Genomic DNA, 20,395 nt, shown 5'->3' on the forward strand with positions numbered 1-20,395 from the left:
TATGTATGCAGCATTCCCCAATCTGGTGTCCTACAGATGTGGAAGGCCAGCTGGCTGGGAAGATGGGGTTTACAGTCCAACACATTTGAAAGGTACCACGCTGGGGAAGGCTGATGTATAATCTTTCAAGGCATTAGTAACAGAAGTAGCTACTTCCACCACCACTTTTACTTCTGCTCCCACTTTATGAAGTACTCCTTCCATCTTGGACTGGGTAAATCAGCAATGCTCAAACATAAAAAATTATCAAAGCCTTGAGAAGAGGATAAGCAGGGCTGAGTGTTAAATCAGTTTATATTCACTTCTGCAACTAGGTCCTGAATGTCTTATTTATTTATTTGGAATATATAACACACCTAGTTCTTGTACACAGCATGGATAAATCACCATGTTTTAGCTAGTAAGATATAAAAAAACCTGTGGGAAAGTTGGCCACTATGAAGAAAATAGATTCATTGAATTTTATTTCTAAGTAAGACCCTGAGAAAAATGGCTACAATATTTCTGCAGTAAAAGAAATCAACCGGGCATCCAAAATTACAGGTAATGGTGCACACAGAAACTGATGCATGATTGCAGTATTCTTGTGCCTCGTAAACTGAGAAAAATGTATTACAAAATGAACTACTATAAAAGCGATCTGTGAGAATTTAGGGAGATATTCTTGAGTTTTAACTTCAAAATGGTTTTATATCTTTCAAGATTTCATTGTAATCCATCTTTATGATGGATTAGATTGATCTGAATGGAAGTTTATATGAACTTGTTAAGTCAGGCTTTTTAAAGAGGCCTCTCTCACACACACAACCTGGTGAAAGTAGCTAGTGTGGCAGGTAGCACAGCTGACATCCAGATGTCCACCCAGACACCATCAGATTAGCGCAGAAGAGGGCATTCTTGAGAAAAGTTTGTGGAGAGGAAGACTGTGACCAGATGACCTGTGTATCCAATCATTCGGTTCTCTGTGTGCTGCTAACTAAGGATGTGCAACTTCAACGCTCCCATTTTTCTTCCTCATGATTCTTTATCTTTAAGCCCTGCTTGGATGGAACACCCCTTTGAATAGAAGACATGTCCAAACACAGGACTGTCTTCTGACCTCCTTTCAAATGGAGGACTGTCACATGACCAAGCTGATAAGGAAAAGGAACTCTCTGGGTCACTGTGGAGAATGGAGAAAGGAAACCATCTAAAACCTGCAGGTGGAAAACAAAACTACTAAATGTATTTTTTTCAAATGAAGAGTATAAATATTATCATAATATTTGCCAAAACTAAACAGACATTATTCCGTTGAGGGAAAGATAATTAAATCATTCTTGCTTTGAAAGCATAAAGGAGATACAGAAGAGGAGAATAAATCATTCAGAACTGGTCTGAGCTTTTTAGCTATATTTTTATGTAGAGGTTTATTCATCTTATCTAAATTTAAATATATAGACCACTTTTCAACCACAGGAACCCTCAGAGTGGCTATAGTAAAACCATACAGATAATTGAAAATGAATAAAAAAATTCATAAAAGAAAATACAAATACACAGCAGCAGTCCTTCTCATATCGAAATAAGATGCAATCTGAGTTCTCAGAAAGTCTGTTAGAAAAAAAATGTATTTACAGATCTCTTAAATATGATAATAGAGGTGGTCCTATTGAATTTCCCTGGGGATGAATTTCTAGTTTATTGAAGCTCTATAAACTCTAGTTTCCTAGTAGATGCAATGAATCTCTGATAGATCTTTAGTCTTCTGGTGGGGAGTGTGTTATAAAGGGCACTCCTGCCTCCTAATTCTAAGGAGAATTGAGGGATTTAAATATTAAAAAACACCACTTTGCATGGAAATAAACTGGCAATCAGTATATCACAGAGAATGGCGTTTAATCTATATAGTACCTGCAGCTATCACCTGGCAAAAGATATACTGGGTCAGCTGGTATTTCCAAATTGTTTTAACAGACAGAATGTATAGATTGCATTACAGTCAAAACATTACTGGAACAGGCATTAAAGAGGACCGGCTGTTTGTCTTACTTTTGTTTGCCTGGCATACCACCTGAAACTTCAGTAATTGCTCCTGGACACAGCTGATCCCATGGACATCAAGATATTGGTTTTAAAGGCACTCCCAAGCTGTAACCTTGATCCCTAACAGGAAGTGTGACCTCTTCCAAGATCAATCATATTCACTAAATCTAGACTGACAACACCTCCTACCATGAGCAGCTCTGTCTCATCTGGACAGAGGTTCAATTTTTTCATCCTCATCCAGCCTAGTAGAGGTTGCAGGCAACTATTCACAGAGTTGTTTTGCAGGGGGGGGAAAGATCTGGATGATACTGTTCTCTAGGTCCCTGAATGACTTCATTCTACAGTTTCATGCAGGTGCATGGGAAATAATGGTGTGCTCAGCAGAATTTCTTAGAAAAGTTCCCAAGGGCAAGAACCATCTTCCACCTACAGACCAAGTAGTAGTAGAACCATGGTAATACAGTGTTTTTGATTCCAAATGTTATACGGGCGATCCCAAAGGCTCCGTGCCCAAACCCACTGAAGCATCCAAGAGAATCCAAAGAGTTATATCCTCCCCTGCCCCCCGCCACCACCTTCTGCCCAGGTCATTCCAGAGGACAACCGGTATAGCTTCCATGCTGAACACTGGCAGCAAGTCAGACTGAAATTTAAAGGTGTTGGAGGCTGAAAAGCATTGCCCACTTGATAAAAATGGTACACTGGAAATAAAACTGTAATTTCCTAGTACAGGTGGATCAAGAGAATGTTCTTTCAGCCATGGTCTTACAATTGCCTCTTTCAAAGCAGGAAGGGCTGCAGGCATCATAGGATAGCGTTTCTGCCACAGTGCTTGTCAAAGGCATGCTGAGATTCTATCTACTAAGGGTGCCCCTTGGTCATCAACAAACAACATTCTCTTGTGGCGCCATCAAAATCTGCTTTAGAAGATGAGGCATTCACGTGAAGTACTGAGATATCTTACGTTCCCATATGTCAATCTACCCTCAGCCACAGTATTGCTAAAATGAAATCGTTGAATCCTGAATCCTGCCTTTGAAATAAGCAAGCGAGAGGGAAGACAGACAGACGTAACATCTGAGACGGATGAATGGCAGATGCCACACTAGCTGCTCTAGGTTTTAGTAGATGGCATCTTTTCCCCAATCATCTATGGGAATGAGTTTTAAATAGCTTCACCATCTGGTTAGGAAAAGTCACCACATTCATGAAGGTTGTTTATAAAAGACAAAAGACAATAGGACAAATGAGTCACCAGCAAATGGAAGGGTACAAGGAAAGTCAGTACAGTATGAAGGGAAAATAGGGAAGAGCAAAACATGAAGAAATCTTGCCTATTATACCTCATTTTTAAAGCTATGAGCAGAAAATTAGCTCTCTTTCAACAGTGACATTTTGATCAAGAGATTTAAAAAAGCAGCAGGGATGATAATGCTGCCGTGAGAGGAAGAAGGTTCTTTTAGCGCCATGTTCTGATCAACTAGATCTGATCCTAGGAATGTTAAGAATTCAACTATTTCTCACCGTACAGATAAAGATGACAAAATACACCATGCTAATCGGGGAGACAATCAGCCTAAAAGCCTTATGGTTAGGGAGGGACAGAGCAAAAGGGAAACTTTTTCCTCTGCCTACCACCTCCATATTGCTCAAGGAGCAGGATGGGGGAAGGAAAGAGAATCCTTCCTTTCTTTGCATCTCCCCTTCCCTTATATACACCTGGCAGGTGAGGGCATGGTAAGTTATTTGATGCATATCCCACCTTTTTGCTTACAAAGAACTTAAAGTGGCTTACATAATTCCCCTCCTCTTGATCTCAATCCTATATAGGTTGGGCTGAGAGTCTGTGACTGGCTCAAAGTCACCCAGTTGGCTCCATGGCTAAGTAGGACTAGAACCCAGAACGTCTGAGACCCAGTCCCATGCTCTTAACCACTACACAAACCTGAAACACCTTGCACTAGAAGTAGACAATCTGGTGTGCACCAGACTAGAGATTTCATAATCCTTGACCACTGGCCATACTGGCTGGGGCTGAAAGAAGTTGAGGTCCACCAGGTTGCCTGCCCAGATGTAGGAGGACAGAATAGGATTAAAAAAAAAGGGGGGGGAGTCTTCTCTTACCTCTGTTTGCCCTTCCTCTCCAGTACTGGCTGCAGCTGCTGCTGCTGCTGGATCAGGAACATCCCGCTACAGGAAAGCTGCATGCAGAGGGCTTCCTGGGTGAGCAGTAGCAGCAGGTGTCTGTGTGTATCATCTCTACGTAGGTGATGCATGGAAGGACACAGCAGGCTTTGATGCCACTCTCTGCCCACCTGATCTCCTAGGAACTTCCCAGTTTGAGTGCATGAACGAATAAGCACATATTTTACTTGCATTCTGTGTGCTTACCGAACAGATGCTAATATACATATATTAACCTCAGGCTAGTTTGGGCAATAAATGGGTAAAGACAGGGCCTGAAGGTTTAAACATTGAAATCTTCTATTTGGTTGATGGAAAATTCCTCCATCATGCACAGGGCTACTCTCACACCATGCTAGAAGAGTAAGGAGCAGTGCCACTAATAAGGATATGACATATTTTCTGCACTTTTATTTACTTATTTATCTTAATATTTATATATTGCCCCATCCCATAGGCTCTGGGCAGTTTGCAAGTAATTAAAGACAACAGTCAGTAATATTGACTAAGACAGCATATTAAATAAAACTGACATGAGAACTAATCTGGGAAGGCCGATCAGAAGAGATATGTCTGTAACTCCCCCTTAATGATGGGAATTTGGGGAATCAGACACATCTCTCCCTGCAGACTATTCCACAGTCTAGGGACAACCAGAGTCCTCTGGGTAGTTGACATTAATCTTACAGAAGCAGAATTCACCAATTATCCCCAAAGGACCTTGGCTGGTGAGGCAGAATGCGTGGGCAAAGGAGCTCTGAGCTCAAGCCATCAGGGGCTTTAAAGACAATTACAAACAAATTGTACTGTATCTGGAAATGTACTGGCAGCCAGTGCAAAGACTTTAAAAAGGTGCTATGTGGTCTTTCCATGGTGTCCCAAAGTCCATACATGCCATATTTTGTCCCAGTTGCAGTTTCCAGAGCAGGCACAAGGCAGCCCTGTGTAGAGCACACTGCAGAAATCAAGCCTAGAAGTTTGATTCTAGGCTTGCACCACTGTTCTCAGGTCATTCTCCTCCAGGAAGGGGCACAATTGGTAAATCAGTGGAAGATGACAACAGACACTCTTGGCCACAGCTTCTATCTGAGCTGACACCCAAAGGGCTGGGTTAAGTAGTACCCCCAAACTGGGAACATGGTCTTTCGGGGGGGGGGGTGAGCCCATCTAGAACCAGTAGGCACACCTCTAACAGCAAACACCCCCATTTTGACTGGATTCAACTTCTATATGCTTTTCCTCATCCAGCCCATTATCAGCTTCAGGCAGTCATTCAGAGAGGAGATGCTGCATCCAGAAGAAGCAGCAGTTGATGGTACAGAGAAGTAGATCTGGGTGTTATTAGTATAGTGATAACATCCAGAGCCACTCCTTAAAAACTGAATATGATCCAGGATGACCCCATTCACGGAGTAATTGGACACCTCTGCCTCTGTGTTGATATCCACCTCCATGAGAGCATCAAGCTTGGCTCTTATCCAAGAAAGTTTATCTGCAGAATTGTTGACTGGTTGCTTATTTTTCCCTTCTTGCATGCCAAAAAAACCATTTGGGGCCACCCTGACCTGAAAAATCACAGGCCATCCTTTTTTTTTCGAAGGCAGTAGGCTGAGAGAACGATCTTTGCTTTGGGTGGACACTATGAATTTATCCCATTTGCTGTGAATTTCTCTGTTAGGGAGAAGATATCAGTTGTATCAAAGTGCACAGTGTCAAAGCCATCAAATAAAACATAATAAAGCACATTTTGTATGGGCCAGTGGCATTCAGTGCCTCAGAATTTCTCAGAATTACTGGGGAAGCTGATTAGCAGGCAGCCAGAGCTATGCTGCCTATTTCGAGAAAGCACTGACATATGGTAAACCTGATATTCAGACATTCAGAGAGGACTGGAATAAGGAATTAGAGTGTCACATCCAGTCATGCCAATGGAAGGTGACTGGGACTGCGATACGGAATGTTTCCCCAGGCCTGAAATTATGCCTTGCACAACAGAAATTGCTCTGTAGGGCATGACAGAAGCCATGGCACCTGTTTCAGAAAAACCTCTCTTTTTCCAGCTTTGTGGGATGGCGGAGGCATCACCAATACACATGATGTAGGTATGCACAGTTGTGTCTCCTTTCTGGGTAGACATTATTAGGTGCATTAAAGTTGCCTTGAAGACTTCATTACCACTCACAAATGTCCATGCATTCCTGAATTATAGTCCCAGGGTGTGGAAATGATCCATCAGCCAGTAGCACTGGACTATCTGCGCATGCATGGAGGCTAAGAGATCCATATTAAAGGGCTGTACGTACAGGGTGCACCATCAGGCATGGGTTGAAGTTCTCTTAGTTCCTGTCTACTTTAAGAGAGTATACTCCCAAATATACTTGCAGAGAGTATACTTCAGCAAGGATTCCAACACACAATCAGCATACCTCAACTTGTATTACTAACTTGCACCAGGTCTTTTTATATGGATTTGGATTTTGTGTTTTATTTATTTCTATTGCATATGCATATATGTATGCATATTTATAGTTTTTCTTTGTTGTTTCTTAATTTTATGTTATTAAGGCATTTATTTTGTATGTGAGAGTCTGGTTATATCTAGAAATGGAAACATTAAATAAAATTTGTGAAGATTAAAAAAAGAATTATAATATGGTAAAGGAAAATGTAATGGCCTAAGTTTAATTTAATGAGGAAAGCTTGTGCTTATGCCAACAAGGTTTTGTGTACATTCCTCTTATGACTTGTTTTGAAGTTGGGCGTCCTCTGAGCATACCTAGTTTGTGCATTGCAATCTTGGCAGTGGGAAATGGAAGACAAAAACAAGGCACTCTGGAAGTCAGCCTAGTTTCTAGAAATCACCATACTTTTTCTGAGGATCAAGCATCTTTAGACAGGGTTCAAAAAGCTACAGACACAATTAAAGAGTATCTTTGGTACTGGCTACAGGATATTTGTTTTGAGGCATGGAAACCTGCTGCCTGGCAAACAGATCCAGTGCCCATCTGGCTATTAAAAACTGGTGACATGGTTCACTAAATTGCAGCCTATAGCTACTGACTGGAGGGCATTCCTTCCCTCCCTCGCTCCCTCAAATTTCTTTATTATGCAATAGCCATAGCTCTCCAGACAGTTCTCAACATGTTAAAACATCATATAAAAACCTTGACATACAAAACAGTTTGAAGCAAAAGCACTTAACATTAACACTCCCAGGACCTGATTAAAAAAGCAGTAAGACTATTAAAAACCCATCATATGCTATCAAATACCTGGAAGCAAAAGAAAGCCTTAAAATAGCATAATGTCAGGACCCAGTGAACCACCATGAGAAAAGCAGTCCATCTCAGAGGGGCACCACTGCAAAGGTCCTCCTCCTTGTTGCTGTTCTGCAAACCACCTTGGCAGGAGCTGCTCAGAGGGGGCCGGGGTTCCTGTGTTGATCGTAGGCTCATCCTGAGAGAAGAGCTCTGTCAGGTTAAAGCAGAGCACAGGGGATTTGAGCCCAGGTCTTATTTTTTCCTTTCAGAAGACCACTTAAAACTCAGGGTCAACATTTCCCCTAAGGTGATTCTGAATATTGAGAACCCCATGTACAAAGTTCCTTGATAAGAGGTTGTTCTCGGGAGGGAGAACCCTCCTTCTAAAAGAAACCCTGTAAAAGAAGTTGCCTTGAAATCTTCCATTCTCATAACATTATTTACTGACATGCACACACCAGTATATTTCATACTTAGTTTAAGTTATTTCTCCTAAGCTTTTCAATATTCCTGGTGAACCAATAAATAAGAATTTAGGCTGTACATGCACTTATATAAATATCTATTACTATCTGAAAAGGAGCTTGACAAGATTAAATTCTGATTGAGACAAATAACTCTCACTCATAATTTCAACAAAACCTATTTTCTGGATGACTGACACCTTCTTGACTTCGATTTAGTACTCAAAAACAGGAAGCATGTTCGATGCAGACATCCCAAAGGAACCTAGGCTTCCATGACTACCTGGAAATATAATAACTGGTACTTTATTGTTAAGATTAATTAACATATGATTTAATTTAGTTGACCTTCAAATGTACAATTACTCTTTTATTAACTTGTAATGAATTAGAATTAATTCATTATGTGTAAGGGCTGCATAATCTGACAAAACACTATCCCCGCTCTCCGTTCTGTTTGATCAGGGCACTGAGGAACTGACAAGGAAGGGGATCACTGCTGATGTGATACAGAACCTTTCTCTCCCAGAGTATGCATCCAAACTCGCCTCTGGACAGGTATTCTAAGCATCAAAAATATCCTATACTTATCCAGGTCTGACTTGTGATAAAGGATATAAATCTGCTTTCTCCAGTATCTTGGAAAGCATCTCTCATCATTTTCACCCAGCAGAGCAGCGTATAAAGATTATGAAAAGATATTTATATGCGTGGACATATCCAGAAAATAGGCACAAAGTCTATGTTGATAATGATACCAGTGGCATCGAATGATATCAACGATGCTGGAACATATTTAAACAGAATTTAAACTGTGCCATTGATACACTAGATTGTTGTTATTTTAAAGAAATCTTTTAAATGGAAGCCAATCAACCTGCTCAGCATATTACTAAATATTCAAGATTATTCTTCCTCTGTAATTTGGCAATTTAAACCTCTATCCCTGTAGTTCTTTTTAAAGAAAAAACAAGGTTTTCATGATTCGCCAACAGGTTATACACTTATTAGATTGAATGAAGAGGCCACTGATTAAGGTTTCAAAGATTGATTTTGTATGCAAATGAGAATAATATTTAACCTTATGTTGTTACTGGGAAGACCGAAAATACAGAATCCCCATTTGGCATTATATGATCATTCATCACCAGTGCTAACGACAATGAAGCTCTGCTAGCATAAACCAGTGCATTGGTAGGGCGATGAGAGAAAGCAGCAATCCGCCACTGAGATCTGGTGGCACGCTGTCTTTTCCTGTTGCTCTGTCAAGCGCCAATCATACTGAGCCAATGTCGCAGCATGGTTAGCACTAGCACTGGGGCACAGTTTGGTTATTACTCCAAATCTTAATTTCTCCTTAAATGTTTTTGCCCCTTCTGTAAAGGTTTCATTGGTCCCACTAAAGCCACCGTTACTTTTCATTTCCCCCCTTAATGGACCAGCACAGCCGCTTGCATGCGTCTTTTGTCTGGTTTGACTAGACATTGTGATAAGGTCTGCACTTGCCTTGGAGAGTTGGAATGCATGTGTGCCTGCTTAAGCAGGACTTGAGTTGACAAGGAGAGTTCACAGAACTAATTGGATCTTGCTGTGAGGAGACAGATCAGATAAATATCATTAGTAGGTAGTGGCCAGGGATCAGAAAATCAGAAGGCTCATCTCCAATGCAGGAAAGCCTTGGCGGGCAGGTTGCAGAGACGGCAAGACACATCTGTGGGGAAGGCAGGCAGCAAGAGGAAGAGGAGACAGCTGAGAAGCATCCTCTTGGGACTGGCTGGGGCAAACACTGGCTCTCTGGCAAGGCCGAGACTGTTTATTTTATAGAAAATAACATTTATGGATATATGGTACAGAATCAACCCAATCTCTCTTTCCTGTTGAGCTTTAGCACTCTTTGCTTCATGAGCCTCACCTTGAACAAACTATAATGTGGTTGGCATGGAAGACTCCCATCCTTCTTTTACATCCTGCTGACTGGCACAAGGAGGTATCTCCTTCAAGTTCTCTTTTACACTTGAGGAGAAGAAAAACTGGGTCTAAAGAAATACTGAATCAGTGGGTACTTTTGCCACTCTTCCAAGATTAAAGTCATGCTAAAGATACCCTCAGTCTTTGTTGAAAAATGTTTCTAAGAATCTAAGAAATAACAATACTGATAGAGATACTGTGGATTCTGAAGGCTGGAGAGCTATGCGAGGTAGAAATACTTTACACAGATTCCTGTTTGGTGATATGGCTTAAATGTATAGTAGTGGCAAAATACATCTGCAAGAGTGGTGTTCAGCCTTCTGACTCATATCCCTGGCTGCTGCTTTTAGGAGTAAGTTTGAAATTCACAGTTAGACCCAAGCTGTGTCCTGTAAAAGGACCAAAGGACACCTCCCTTGGCCCTTCTTTCATCACATTGTGCTGGAAGAAGGCATCACAGGGCAGCTAAAATGATTCTGGTCCTGATTCAAACCAGAGGGTATTCTAGAGATGAAGGCACATAATCAGGGCCTTTGGGATTGTATGGCCTTTCCTGAAGAGAAGGAGCTTCTTATCTGTGCATTGCAGAGCCTGATAATGAGGATTTTGACTTGGGAAGTTTGGAACCACTTGCTTTGGGGCATAGTATTGGATCTTTCCACCCAAGTGGCTAGACTCTGTACTAATTCATAATAGGGAAATGTTACTTGTGAACAGTGGGACACGAGGCCTTTTTTGGGGCCTTGCTGTAGCATGAATTCTAAGAGGCAGGAGGAGCAGCCCCACTGCAGGGGAAGCCAACAAAGGTATGGCTGCTGTTGGGGTGGAAAAGACATGTCACCATTTTGTATTGACAAAGTTGGGGCCTGCAAGTGATGGGAACATCCTCCTGAATTGGTGCAAGCTTGAAAGCCTTCTTCAGTTTGAGAATATCTGCCAAAGTTTGCATTTGTTTTGCAGCTGCAAACTGATATTCTCAAACTGAAGTAAGCTTTCAAGTTTTGTAGTTTGTAGGCTGTACAGAAAAGCTGAATCAATTGGAGGAGAGGAAGAGAAACAGTCCTTTTTGGAAGGAGATAGCCAAGCAGGAATGGAGACTAGATGCCTGTCAGCACCTGAACCCCAAGGATTGAAATCACCTTCAAGGTAGTATTTGCTTTACAACTTGCTTGCCCAGATAAAAGGCAAGCAACGACTGAGCTGAATGGAGCATTTTAAATTTCACAAATAAGGAACTGAGGGATGGGGAAGAGAAACCCAACCAAAAATATCAACACCATAAAATTAGCTTTATCACTTAGACTTACAGCATTATGAACATTACTTACTGTAGCTGAATTTATAAGTGTGCATTTTATAAATAGTTCAGATGTTGATAACAGAAGCTTAATATGAAGATAATCTGCAAGTATCCATTATAAAAATATTTTAAAAATATATTTCAGAAAATAAAAGGCAAAAGTTCACCATTCCCAGAGAACATTCAGAATAACTTTTACAATAAAAAGAATCCTTACAGATTAAAACATGAACACACACACACACACACACACACACACACACACACACACACTTGAAGGTTGAAACCTTAAACATGAGGATTTCTGCTTTGAATAATCTGTTTATCAGCAACTATGAATTGGTAAATCACGTTCCTCACCTATCTCCCACATACCCAGAAGAATTAAAAGAAAGTGCAAGCAATTAATGGTGTGATACCAAGCAAGAATGAAGAACAGTATGATTCTGTGCCTCTCTACTTGCTGAAAACCAACAACATGACAAGATAAAACTCAGCTGGAAGCATTTAAATTAGCTGGTCTCTCTGTTTTCTAAACTTGCAGTCATTTGTCCCCCCTCTGGTGACTTTTAAATATTTAATTGTGGCTTAAATGATCAGAGTGCCCAGCACAGTTTACACAAAATAAATATGATTTTTCCTCTCTCAGTTGTGCCTTCATTCTCCAACTTTGCATGATCTTTCCTTTTTTTGCCATTTTGCAATGGAGGTAAGTGAAGTGTTCCACTGTGCCACTGATAGAGACCTGCATACATTTCTCTGTGTGAACATTCCCACACATATCTGCGGCAGAGTTTCCTATGAACCAGAAGATACTTTTTGAAATGGAAAATCCATAATGGTTGTAGTTGAAAATGCATGGCATTGATCCCCACTGGCACAGCTACAATGCCAAGTGGTTCATTAAAAAGGCTTTTCTAAAAGACATCCCAGAAGTGTTTATCTGACATCTGGCCTTTAAAGTTTGAGTTCAGGTTTTCCTAGGCTTAACAGAAAATACTGCTTCATAAAATCCCCTTTGGGGATTTGATCCTTCTTTTAAAAGCCAGTTTTGTTATCTTGTACCTTTTTCCTTGCATAGGTTCTCTCCTCCATCTGTTGAACTGTTTGTAGCTGTCAGTTTTGCCTCATCTGTTTTTTTTAAAGAGAAAAATTATACGCATTAGCTTACAATTTGAATTTAGTAATGCTCATAAGCTGTCACACATGCTCTCGAATGCATAAGTTATTCATTCATTAGGTAGGCCTTTGTACTTCGCTTCCATTGGACAATGACTACTCTGCAAAGGTAAACAACCTTGACTCCAATGTGGATGCACATGAGAGGTCCACAGACCGTAACTATTCTGCTTCTTACACCAGAATAGTTCTTACACTATTCTTACACTTAGTAAGAGCTTACTAGTTCTAGTTCACAGCATTCTTAAATAGCTTTCTTTTTATCGTCCATTGTTTGCTTGGCATGATGGAAATATATTGCCCATGTTCACACTGAGAAAGATGTTTATTCTGATATTTAGAGCAGTATCTAATGGGGTTGCTGCATAAGCTGGTTTCATTGCTCAAGCAGGACATGCTACAAGTACTTGTGCAATGAAGATTTAAAGCTCCGTATAAGAAACCCCAAAATGAACAGAAACACTCATTTCTGGATTAAGACAGATCAACACGGCTAGATTCACTAGCTGTTCAGGTCGCACAGCTGGCTGTTTCTAGGCTGTCCCATTCCAGAGATTTAGGTTTCTGCTAATTTCCAGCTATTCTAGAAGCACTACATCTCCATAACTCAATCCTCTGTTATTCAAATGAAGAGAGAGACTTATCTGTGGTGGCACCCTGACTTTGGAAGACCCTCCTGCTGGAGGTATACCTGGTGCCAACACCATATACTTTTCAAAGGCGGATTTAAATATTTTTAATGGCTAGAAATGGTCAATTTGAATTCAGCCTTTGCTTTAGAGACCACAGCCAAGCCTCTGACTTAGTGGATTACAAGGAGACTATGGAAGGTCTTGAAAGAAATGGGTGTGCCTCAGCACTTAACTGTCATGATGTACATAACCTGTATTGTGGAAAACAAGTTCTAGGATACAATATGGAGAAACAGAATGGTTTCCCATAGGAAAAAACATCAGACAAGGCTGTATTTTATCTCTTTATATGTTCAAATTGCATGCTGAAAATATCATAAGAAAGCTGATCAGGATCAGAGGAAGAAGTGAAAATTGGTGGAAGATGCATCACTAATTCAAGATGTTCAAATAATGCTACATTACTGTGGAAATCAGCAATGACTTGAAAAAACAACTGATGAAAGTGAAAGAAGAAAGTAAAAAAGCAGGTTGTAACTGAACATTAAGAAAACAACAATCATGACTACAGAAGTATACAACTTTACTGCCAAGAAGGAAGAAATTGAAATTATGAAAGATCTTGCATCCCTTGGACTCAATCATCAATTCACAGAGAGACTGCAGCTATGCAATTCAAAGAAGACTGAGACACAAAAGGGCAAAAATGAAAGAACTAGAAAAGATAATCTCATGTAATGACTTTTCACTGGGGAACAAGGTCAAGATCATCCACACTACTGTATCGCTGATCACAATGTATGGGTGTGAAAACTGGACAGTGTGCAAAGCTGACAGGAAGAAAATTGAGATGTCTTGAGACGTGGTGCTGGAGGAGAGCTTTGGAAATACCCTGGACTGACAGAAAGATGAACAAGTGAGTCATAGATTAAATGAAACCAGAACTCTCCCTAGAACAAAAATTACAAAACTGAGGCTGTCACCAGCGAAGACAATCATGCTAGGAAAAGCTGAAGGCAGAAGAAGCAGCTGCCCAGTATGAGATGGATTGACTCCATAAAGGAAGCCACAATGTTGACTTAGAAGAGCTGAATGCGGCTGTCATAGGCAAGGTATTTTGAAGGGCTTTCATTCATGGGGCTGCCATAAGTCAGAGATGACAATGGCCCACAACAACAGCAACTGTATATATATTTTAAGCCGGTTGAAGTATCTTAGTGTCTCTCAATTTTACTGTACTGGTTACTGGTTTGTACAGTTTTATTTAATATTTCATTTTTGTGGATAACATCCTGAAAACTTCTTTGAGTGAAGGTCTATAAAATATAATACTAAATAAATAAATAAGATGATTTTTCTTACAGTAACCTTAGCATACTAACAAAAAGTAGGCTTCATAAAACTTTATATGCACACTAATATGTTCTTGAGTGAGCAATGGCACCTCCTAAGTGGAGTCATCATAATCATCTAAAAAATGTACTTGAGTCTTTTTTGTTCATCAGATATGCCACTTGCAGCATAATGGTGCCAAATCAAATGTTCCAAATGGTGCAGAAAGTGCAGGGTAGAAAGAAGCAAATGTGGCATGGAAAAGCATTAGAACATGGCACCCAACATTCACATTCATGACAGGATTTATGAGATTTCCCACTTACAGATAATTAGATAGCTCTGGCTGTAGGGAAATCTTGGCAGGAAGAGGAAGCAGTACCTGCAAGACCTCACGTGGCCTTCCTTATATGGGGAAACATATGCAACGCACATTTTGACATGAAATGAAGGTGAGGGAATGTCCTAAAGGGGGAAAAACCCAACAGGGTAATGAGTCTGGAGCAACCCGACCTATGCAAAGACCTATGCAATCTTTGGGCCTTTTTTAAATAAGCGGAAAGGTGAATAAAGGGGTACATGACAGCTGCATTTAAAGTTCTGCATGGTGTGAGGAACTGGATAGGGAGAAGTTTTTCTTCTAAATGAGGGAAAGTCAAGGCCAACAAAAGAATTTTTCACAGTGCACAAAGTGTAGTACTACGCTGCAAGATGTAGTGATGGTCTCCAACTTGGACAGCTTAACATGGAGGCAAAGGCAATAAATAGGTCTTAGTCATGATGGCAATATGCTTCTGAATAATCCCAGTCACTTGGAAACATGAGCAAAAGGGTGTTGGTGCACTCATGTCCTTCCTGGGGGCTTCCATGAGGCGTCGAGTTGGCTCACCTGGAACAGAATGCTGGAATACACAGCCAGAGGGTCTGAGCCAGAAGGACTCTTCTTATGAACTTTCTTCTGACATTTCAAGAGTTGCAAGTAAAACAGTCAAGGAGAAAGGTCTTATAGATGCGTCATGGCCCAAACTCCAGTCACTGAAGGTCTGGCCCTGTTTGCCAGAGCTCTTATTTCAGACATAAACCAAAAGCTCCCTCCTAATTTTCAGTTTTGATGTGATAAAATCCACATGATCTGACTCTTTAGCTGTTGCTTTGGTAGAGTGGACACTTTACATGACCCCACATGCTGAGATCTGAGACTTAACGGCTCCTGGAAGTAAAATTTCTGGAGTTTGGTTAAGCTTAAATCTCATCATATTGGGGTAGGGGTGCGGGCATTCCAAAGAGAAAAAAATCACTGTAAAATAACTGCATCTAATATCTATTTCTAATCATTGTGATAACATAGCTATCGTTTTAAAAAACTGACCTTGGACTTGAATGAGGGTTCCTGCCATCTTTTAAAATGAGGAGGTTTATTTACATTATCCCAACGAACAACTGAGTGCATGACTGCACATGCTCAAATGCTTGCTAAGCAGGCATAAAAGAACCATGATAAAAGATGGGCAGATAAAGAAAGCCAGTTTAAATCTGAATGCTTCAGGAGAACATTGCAACTGTGGTGAATAAACAGCTGAATAATCGGAGTCAGCGGAATTCTATGGTGGAATAGTGATAGCATTTCATACACAGTTCTTCTCCTGCAGACCATAACAAGGGGTAGGGATGGAGGGGATTTTGCTGTAACATAAATTCAACTCTTTAGAAACAGCCACAATGCAGTATGCACAGACAAAATGACTGCGTAATGTAGGCTGGATGGTTTGGCTGCTTCGCTCTGCTGCGTTGAGTGATTGGCCCTCTCCTGCTGTAGCTTCCAGGTATTAATAAAAGCTTTCAGAGCTGAGAGAAAAAGTTTTCACTAGAAGATGGGTCATGCTACTTGAATTAAGTATGTGCAAGCAACAGAATGTACCATTAGTGCTGCTTAGGAGGGCAGAGAGTATACTCTTCAAGGTATAATAGAACACATGCAGTATTAAGAATTGCCTTTTTAATTAAGGAAGGGCTTCACAGCCATTTTTACTTGTCCCTTTAATTACTTTGATAGTTTGGCTCAAGTTGTCAATTTTTTCTGACGATGTCACAGCAGGTAAAATCCATACCACCACCAAAAATCGGAACATCACCCAAAACCAGAAAAAAGACAATAATCCATTCTGAATTCAGCATGTTTTTCTGTTCAAAACTGTTCACTTTTTAAGGTACAATTCAGAATAAACATATTTTCTTCATAGCGTTGTTTTATGAGCTTGGATCCTCAGGTGGAATAGATTTGAATTTTTGTCCACTGGCCCTTTCTGAAAGACGTATTCCAATTTGAAAATCACTGTGCAGAAAATAGTTATTTACAAGGTAAATATACACAATAAAGATATCACACTGCAGTCTTCTTAAAGACTGAAGAGATCCTTTATTTCCACAAGCTCATTTTTTTCACATTCCTGTCTTCCTTTGATGTGTGAACCTTATACAAGACTGCCATAAACATTTTCCATTTAAAGGGTTTCTAGGATCTATTCCACCTTAGGAAGTGAACACGCTGTCAGTTACTAACAAGAATAACTACATTCCTGGGCTAGAAGAAATACATTCATTCATAATGAATAGAGCTCTGGTCTCCAATGGGAGAGCAGAACAAACCCTGACTTAATCTGGTGAAAATGTACAAACGTGTTCCGTCAATAGCATTGACTAGGATTACTGTTCACCAAGGTAAAGGAAGCCTGGTGACAGAAGGCTTTAATGGCATTCAGGACAACACGAACCTGCTTCTTGCCTCTGACTCTCAATTTCGTCAGTGCTTGGCTTAGCTTCAGTGTCGTTGTCATCTACCAAACAAAAAACAGCAACCAAAAAGTTATTTAACATACTCTCTTACTTAAAGAGGCAACATAGAAATGAACTGTAGCAACTATGGAAAGTTTATGCCCAATGATGAAGAAAAGTAGCATTTGACCAAAAGTGAAGAATTACTGAAAGTAATCAATGCGACTTAATTTAGTCATGACTAATGCCAGTCCCATAAATTTTAATGGGTCTTCTCCAGGCATGACATACATCTGGACTTAAGCAACTCATCGTTAATGTTTAACATCCATTTCTCAAATAGTACGGCAGATTCAAAGATTTCTCAAAATTAGATAGCAGTGTCTTTAAAACCAGAAATCTTCTAATATGAGGTACAATTACCAACTCCCCAGAATCTCATAAAGTTCACTCCTTAACATGGAGTGAACAGAAGTTGCATCTCCAGATGTCTGGACCTTTAGCTCTCAAAAACCCTTGCCAGCACTGATAATGGTCAGGAATGCTGGGCGCTGAAGTCCCGAGCAACTGCCGTTTTATTTTCTGCCCACTCCTGCTCTAACAGACAGGCGGATTTGTATCTGTGGTTTCTTTCTATGGGCACAGATCCAAGCCTGGCTTCCTGCAGAAGTGGAAGATGCTTCAGTACACGACACTGGAATATTACACATTTTACCCAGCTGTAGCCTGCCCCTTCCTCCATGCTATTCCAGAGAATCCCCCTGTCTTCAGGAGGAAGATGCTGGAGGAGGAGACAAAAGCATTTCTGCATTGAGTAGAAACACTTTGCACAGTTTGGGATCCAAGCCACTGTCTTTCTGATGAAAAATAATAAAACAGATAATTCTTGAAAGCATCTTAACATCTCTACAGTTTCAAACACGAGAAACTTATTAAAATCATGGCTGTGTAGCATGCAGAAATACTGCATCGGACTATCAAGGTTTTTTGCCTTCTACCTGAACCCTTCCAAAATGCTTCATATATGATATAAGAAGCATGACGAATGATCTCAAGGTTGCATGAGGTGGCACTGTGGAACAAGATACAGCACTGTGGCCAGGTTACCTTTGCTGGAGCAGCCTTTCTGGCCTCCACAGATTACATTTCCCCTCGTTTCCTGAATCCCAGATAACAAAGCAGTGTTTCAGTATGAAGATCCCACACAGAGAGGCACCAGCTTCTCAAACTACACTGAGAATGCATCAGGCAACCTCAGTTTCAGCAGTCCAGAGCTCCTAAGTTGGGACGGCCATCTCCATAAAACTGCACACTGATTGCATCAACAATGTTGCCAAATATACACAGAACAAACACATGCATACTACGAATCCGGTCTAAAATGGAATGCTAGAAACTTATCTGAAAAATGAACTGAGTAAAATTCATTTCCAGATGCATACCAGCTGATCCTGCAAATGGTTTGGTAATGTTCGACATCAGTCCTGTTCCTCTACTGTTGTGATTGTATCTCCTGCTCTGCATCATTTTCAGCACTGCAATTTAGATATGCGATTCCTTTACCATCTAAAATGTCCTAACATCCAAAAGCCCAAAGTTTCAGAAGACTGTGACAAAATACTGGGAGAGAAGAAGAGGAAGGAAGGACATCTACTAATTTAATGTGGTGCGCCCCATTAAAGGTTTTATTATTGTATAGCAAACAAGTCATTTAAAAAAAATCTTGCTTTTGTTCTTTCCCTACTATGCATATTAACAACCAGAAGGTGGCACTGGTGTAGAAGCATTTCCTTTCCTTTCTGAACTACAGATCCTGCAGTTACGATGTTTCCCGATTGGAGACTGGCACTGGGGGCAAGATTCTCAACTGGTATAAATTAGTGTCAGTGTATCACACTTGGTGGAGTCATGTTGGAGACCCTGAACCTTTACCTGGCTTGTAACATCTCATACTGATTTCAACCAACCCAAATGAACAGAGAGCTATAGTAATTTCTCAGTACTTCAGTGGGCTTTCAACCTGTAATCCATCCATCCATGAATCCATCCATCCATCCGTCTGTCTATCCATTGTATCCCACATTACACAGATGATCATAAGCCTTCAATAAATCAGTATTTCTAGCACTCTGCGACTGGAAATGTGTAGGAAGTTAAAGTAAATCCACATGAGAACATAAATATTTCTTTTGTACTTCCATGAAGCATTATTTATGCCAACATTTTTAATTGTGTCCTACTGCATTTTTCACCAGTAGCACTTATAAGAGAGTGTTTCAGCACGGCTGAATTCAAGCATTCTGACTATAGATTTGCTATACTTTGTTTGTTTGTTTAATATTGTGCATCTCAACTGAGTAGACTCACTTGAGAAGACAAGCATGCTAGGGAAAGTTGAAGGCAAAAGAAGAAAAGGAAGACCAAATAAGAGATGGATTGATTCCATAAAGGAATTTACAGACTTGCATTTAGAAACCTGAGCAGGGCTGTCCTGGATGCCACATTCTGGAGAGCTTTCATTCATTGGGTTGCCATAAGTTGGAGGTGACTTGACAGCGCATAACAGCAACAGCTTAGTTGGGTGGTTCACAGCTCTGCAGCCCTTGCATGATGCCAGTTTAGGCACTTTGGACAGTCGCAGAATTGGGGAGGGTGCAACACAATGGTGATACATAAGCGCAATCTTCCAGTAAAGGAATAAATGCCATTGTGGTGTGGCATTCATCCAAACCACCCTTCCCCAGCCTGCTGTCCTCCAGAGGAACTACAGTTCCCAGCATTTCTCACTATTGGCCATGCTGGATGCAGCATTTTTAGTTTGCTGGCAGATAAGCAATGTTATCTGCCAATAGTAATCTATTGGTATTGGCCAACTCTGCTTGGATTACTGTAACACGCTCTACATGGGGCTGCCCTTGAAAACGGTCCAGATACTGCAACTGGTACAGAATAGAGCTGCCAGGCTGCTGATGGGGACCGGCCATTGCTTTCACATAACGCCGGTCCTCTATCAGCTTCACTGGCTTACAGTTGAAGTCCGGGCCCAATTCAAGGTGCTGGTTTTGACCTATAAAGCCCTAAACAGCTTGGGACCAGGATACCTGAAGGAACATCTCCTTCCTTATATGCCCTCATGCCCCTTAAGATCTGCGAGAGAAGCCCTGCTCCGGGAACCCTCTCTAAGAGAGGTAAAAAGGTCATCAGCTCAGAGTAGGGCCTTCTCTGCTGTGGCGCCCAAACTCTGAAATGTACTTCCCAGAGAGGTATGCCTGGCAC

At 40.8% G+C, this 20,395-nt stretch overlaps 1 protein-coding gene across 3 annotated transcripts in view; it reads right to left on the bottom strand.

Moving 5' to 3' along the window:
• The window catches only part of LOC123035789 (ADP-ribose glycohydrolase MACROD2-like), a 139,167-nt gene that overhangs the window by 72,173 nt on the left and 46,599 nt on the right, over nucleotides 1–20,395 (bottom strand). For all 3 annotated transcript variants that reach the window (XM_044454377.1, XM_044454378.1, XM_044454376.1), the window contains exons 3-4: nucleotides 17,119–17,181; nucleotides 12,270–12,335 (exon numbers count right to left, since the gene is read on the bottom strand). In XM_044454377.1, the coding sequence (XP_044310312.1) occupies nucleotides 12,270–12,335; nucleotides 17,119–17,181 (129 nt within the window). The remainder of the gene's footprint in view (nucleotides 1–12,269; nucleotides 12,336–17,118; nucleotides 17,182–20,395) is intronic.

The sequence above is a fragment of the Varanus komodoensis genome, unplaced genomic scaffold (genome assembly GCF_004798865.1).
Source record: "Varanus komodoensis strain SLA01 unplaced genomic scaffold, ASM479886v1 scaffold7_3, whole genome shotgun sequence".
NCBI lineage: Eukaryota > Metazoa > Chordata > Lepidosauria > Squamata > Varanidae > Varanus > Varanus komodoensis.